This window comes from Glycine soja, chromosome 7 (assembly GCF_004193775.1).
Source record: "Glycine soja cultivar W05 chromosome 7, ASM419377v2, whole genome shotgun sequence".
NCBI classification, from domain to species: domain Eukaryota; kingdom Viridiplantae; phylum Streptophyta; class Magnoliopsida; order Fabales; family Fabaceae; genus Glycine; species Glycine soja.
The window spans coordinates 24,937,375-24,942,931 of NC_041008.1; the positions used below are offsets into that span (position 1 = coordinate 24,937,375).

General features: G+C 33.9%; 1 protein-coding gene across 1 annotated transcript; it reads left to right on the top strand.

Annotated features, from left to right (window-relative positions):
- Positions 1 to 329: 329 nt before the first annotated feature.
- On the top strand, positions 330 to 4,643 carry LOC114419207 (nudix hydrolase 25-like). Its single transcript, XM_028384854.1, has 6 exons — positions 330 to 716; positions 1,553 to 1,603; positions 2,591 to 2,683; positions 2,947 to 3,041; positions 4,013 to 4,124; positions 4,207 to 4,643. Exons 1-6 carry the CDS (start codon positions 651 to 653, stop codon positions 4,309 to 4,311), a joined length of 522 nt encoding a protein of 173 aa, XP_028240655.1. The 5' UTR covers positions 330 to 650; the 3' UTR covers positions 4,312 to 4,643.
- The last annotated feature ends 914 nt before the right edge of the window (positions 4,644 to 5,557 follow it).

Below are 5,557 nucleotides of genomic sequence, written 5' to 3' on the forward strand. Positions count from 1 at the left end.
AAATTAAATCCTATAAGTATTTAACCATTTTTGGTTTTGGGGTTATTTGATTACAAATATTTTCTAACTCACTAGATCAAAAATAAATCGTATATGCAAAAAAAAATTTACATATTAAAAATCAAATTCTTTCACTAAGTATATTATTCTCTCATTTTGTGAACACAACAAGAAGTTCCACCGCTATGCTGACCCATTGGATTATAGATGCAATAATTTTGATTTTTATGTTTGGACAAACAATAATTATTAACATAATTCCAACTTGTTCTAGCAAAAAATTTGTCGTCTTAAAATCACCACCCTTGACCACAAGGATAGGTTGGGCAGCATTGTATTGTATGATTGCTTTTAGCATAGAGGAGAGAATAATAAAAAGAGGGGATTTGGTGAGAATCGCAAAACTGCACCCTCCCGTGTCTGTCTGTCTCTGACTCCACTCCCACCTTCGCCTGCGTCACTCACTCTACCTTTCTTTCACTTCCTTATCATATCATTATTCTCTTCCAATTCCTCAACGCGCACTTTCTCTCTTCTCTCCGCATCTCCAACTCTCTCTCTCACACACGCACTCTGAAACAAAAAAATAGAAATAGAAAAAAAAAACAAAAGTTAAAAAAAAAGGTTAGTTATTCTTCTTCAACCACGCCATGGAGGGTCTTCCCCAAGGTTACCGTCCCAACGTTGGTGTCTGTCTCATCAACTCCGATGATCAGGTTTCTCTCCCTTTTTTTTTCTTTTCCCTTTTTTCTCTCACTTTTTTTGCTACCAAATATTAATGCACCCCCTATGTGTGAGTTTGGTTGTTTTTAAATCTTTTGTTTCTTAATTATGGAAGACAGTTATTATGTGTTACTATGTTACTGATCTTAATTTGTGTTATGTTCAGCTGGGTTTCTTTTATGTTTCTGGATTTAATAAATTAACGGTTTAAATGCTGGAAAATTTAGTTTTTGTTTGTTTGTTTTTGTTTTTAAATTCTGATGTTAATTTGTCTCATTTAATTTGGTGGTTAAGATTGATTATTCTTCTCTAGCGGTTATACAAGGTTGTTATATTTAAATTCACCCACCATAAAGTAGGACTTAACTGAAAAAAAATGTTACAGAAAGAAACACTCCCCGGTTGATATTTGTCTTTTTAAGCAAAGCGTTTTCCTTTTCTTGATTTGGAAAATTGGAAAATTGGAGGTATTACTAGGCTGGATTTAGATCCATGTTTTTTTTTTCTGCTCAACATCTTCTCGTGATTAACGAGTGTTTCTAATGAGCTTATCCAAAATGTTGTAAAATGCACACCAGCGAACTGGTATTTTGGATTTGATATTCTATGGTTTTTTATTTATTTTTGTGTGTGTATGTATTAAAGATTTTACCTTGCTGTTCAATGATTTGTTCAGCGTTTATATTCTATGGCACTATGATTTTAGCCTGTTCTTGGAATTAGAGAGGAAAATGTTTTGAAATTATAATACTTTGTTTCCTTTCCACCATAGTACAGTCCTTTCGATCGTTACATGATGATTAACCATGATTTTGATTTTGTTTTTCAGATTTTTGTGGCTTCTAGGTTGAATGTCCCAGGAGCATGGCAAATGCCTCAGGTGAGCTCACGTTATATACCTTTACCTAGCATTTTTTTTCTTAACATGAATTCAAGTGATTTTAATAACTTATAAGTAGAAATGACTTTGACGAGAAGGCATTATATAGTGCAGAACCTTATTTTCAGAGAGCATCATGTAGTATTTCTTTGACACATTCACTAGTCAGGGCATGTTGGTTTTTTTAGTAGATGAATACTGTTGCAAGCAATCATTACTGTTACCATAGTAGTGAGAGCTTGCTATTGCTAATGCTTTTCATTAACATCCTTGTCTCTCTCCTGTTGATGTTGACAACATACCAATTTTTACAATGCCAAAGACACTGTTGTGTCACATTCACATAACATAAGGAATCTTTCTATTAGTGCTGCCATATTGCTTACTTAAAAAAAATACTTAAATGCATCGTCATTACCACTTACCATCCATTGTCCAGAACATTAAATTCCTTATGTATCTGGATTCATTTTGGCTACACATTACACTAAGCAATCATGCTTCCAAGAAGAACCTATAACCTATACTATTATTGAAATTAAATATTAATCTAATTTAGGTGGATAAAGGGGAGGAAAAGAGAAAAGGGAGGCTCTAAATAATATTTTTAATTTTTTTATATTAGATTGATATTGTACCCTTCAAATCATTAATCAAATGCTCTGATTTTTATACTAATAATTTGTGACATGTACCACTGGTATAAACCCTGCCTAATAAGGTTAATAAGTTAATTACTCTAATATTCTTACAGTTATAGTGTATGGATGGCCTTTCTACCAAAATAAAGTTTATGGATGGTCTTGTCACCTTGCACCGAAGTTCTAACTCATTGTGAAAGTGGATTCTTTGTTGATTTTGGTTATCTGTACAGGATTATTAAAAAAATATCCCCTTGTTATCGCCTGTAATAAGTAAATTATTTTTCTATCTCTATATGGTATTAAAATATTCTGATAAAATTGAATGCTCTTTTCGGGTTCTCAGGGGGGAATTGAAGATGGTGAAGAACCCAAATCTGCTGCCATTAGGGAACTTCGAGAAGAAACTGGAATAGTATCTGCTGAGATAATTGCTGAGGTTTGCTCATAATCTTAGCTCTATCTATAGATCAGTGATATCTTACAACATTCAATTAATTGAGTTCAAAGTAGTTTTACCATTGTGTAATAAAATGAACAAAAACAATGTCTGAGAGCATGAAACAGAAACACCCAGAATTAGATTCAAGAGAAGCATTTATACATCTATGTCTTGGTACATTATATATAAAACACTGATCATTTTGATAACCGGGTGGATGTTGATCTTTTAATACATTTGGCCGAGCTTGTGCGTTACAGGTTCAGAAATGGTTGACATATGACTTCCCTCCTGCTGTGAAGGCTAAAGTCAATCGTCTGTGGGGAGGTGAATGGCATGGACAGGCGCAAAAGTGGTGAGTATTTTTTTTTAATTTTATTTCATGTGCTTTACATAGCCATGTACTTGACATTTCAGTGCTAACTTCTGAAAATATTACCTCTAATCTAAAACTCTGGTGGTGTATCTCTATACCAAAAAATATGACCACCAAACTGGGTGAAAGATTAATGAAATTAAATCAGTTTGGTCCATAATGCTGGTTAAAACATTTGAAAGAGTTTGTGAATGCATGAAACATTATACCAGGATAAGTGTCCAAAGAAGCCCCCTCACAACTTACATGGTTGCTAAAATATTAGCTTGGCAGTATAGAAAGCAAGATGGATGGTTGGTTTGCTTGACTTTGTAAAATGAAAAGAAAAAGACAGATTTATGATGTAAAGTCTGAATTCAATGTGTGAAAGTTTAAAACTTAATTTCTTTTCTTTAGCTGAAGCAGATGTAAGCAACTGGAAAAAAGGTCAGTCTTCAACAATCAACACAATGAAGGCTGAGAAAAGGCAAACATGAAAATCCTGAGTGTGAGTGAAGAGAGACAAATAATACCTGTGGTATTAGTATATGGAGATTACATTGTGATCCTTTTCCTAGTAAAATTGGTGTTTGTGTTTTGTGCATTTTTTCCATTTTGTGTGGTAGTTGTTTGATCTGGAGTTTCAGGTTTGGTGCCTGTTTTGTCAATTGTGTACTTCAATGTAGATATGAGAAACCATTGACTTTTCTCAATAGGTTTTTCATTACTCAAGCTGGATATCCTGTTTACTTATGACATGCCAATTTAGGTTAAAATACGGATAACTTAAAAATTCTTAGTGTCCCAAACTTACTACTTTTTGGTAGTCAGAATGATAATTGTCTTAACTCTTAATTATCCAGTTATGTAAATGTACAGTTAACAAAGCCGATACATTTAGTTGAGTGTTTCTATGTCTATATCCTACCAAAACTCTGCTTTTTCTGCCATTGATTGCGAACATTTGATAGGTTTCTTATGAGATTAACAAAAGATGACAGTGAGGTCAACTTAACTAATGGGGAAGCAGAACCTGAATTTGCAGAATGGAAATGGGCAGACCCTGAAGAAGTTATTGAGCAGGTTTGTTGGAAAAAAGGAGATTTGAAATAGGTGTAATTTTTCACCATTTGAAAGACTAATAATGAATGATAACTGATTACAGGCAGTGGACTACAAGAGACCAACTTATGAAGAGGTTATAAGAACCTTCAAGCCTTACTTTCAAGGGAGTGGAATATCTGCCAAATGTAAATCAACAAAGTGGTGAATGTTATGAGTGTGCATTGTAGTTTTATCCATTTTCTTATCTAATTTCACTGAGTTTGGATAGCACTCAGCTATTTGTAAAGGGATGATAGTTAGAACTGTCCATTAGGTACTTGCCTTCTTGTAATAATAAGCTATGTGCAAATGCCTAATTTCTATTCTAAACCTCCCTGCAAGGATGATTGTGAATGTGTATAGAACTGTTCAATAAAGTAGGAAGCATTTGTGCGGCAGAATAGTGATCATGACTAAGTGCCAACGTATGAGGAGTGGTTTTTATGAGAATCTGTGTAATGGTATCTACTTTCTATGATATTTGTTTCCTGTGTATAAGATCTGCTTTAATATTGTTATTCTGGTTTAGGTGTAGGATACTAGTTTTTGTGGCCAGATTCAAATAACCATCCAGCACTCAAACATGTTAGTACATATTCACCTTAGCTTTCTTGTTTAGAGTTTACTATTATTTCTTTGGTTTTGGAGTTTAGACATTCTCTTCTCCAAATCAAACAAACTGCAAAAAGGTCAATTGAGTAGTTCATTCAACGCGAGGCTCACGGGTGCGTCTTCTATGGAAAGAAAACGCGCGGAGTTGTCACCAATGTTTATTTGAGGAAAACGTTGGAAAAAATCAAAAGCGGGTCTATGAACTTTAAGAATAAAAGGTTTGTGAGTTGTTTTTATGCACGAGAAAGGTATTAGCACCCCATGCATCCGTCACAAGGGACGACAACCTTTAATCAAATGTGCAAAATCATGACTTCAATTTTATTTTATTTTTCCTTTTTATGTTTTTTATCTTTTTGGGGTCGACAAAAGTGGGACTCTTGTTCCTACGTATCCGCAATTGCGATGAGGAATTCAGACCTACGTAGTTTTTTGGAAAGCAAAAAAATTATGCGGGATGCTGATTTTAGACACTTAAATGGTTCATTTTAACCGAAAAAAGTAAAAAGGGACCGTTAGGGTGTTGGACCTTGAAACGGTTTCAAATGATCTTTTTGCGGGCAAAAGCTTGATTTGTGAGTTGATTTTAGCTTTAGTTTCACTTGGTTATTTCTCAACTCATTTAAAATAGAACTTTCAAAGTAATTAACCGGTTGAAACTTATTTTTTGATGATTAACCAAGGTTGTAGCATAAACGATCAATTGAATTTTATTTTAACGATGATTAAACGAGATTACAACACAAATGATCGGTCGAAATTCATTTTAACATTGATTAAGTGAGATTACGGCTTAAACG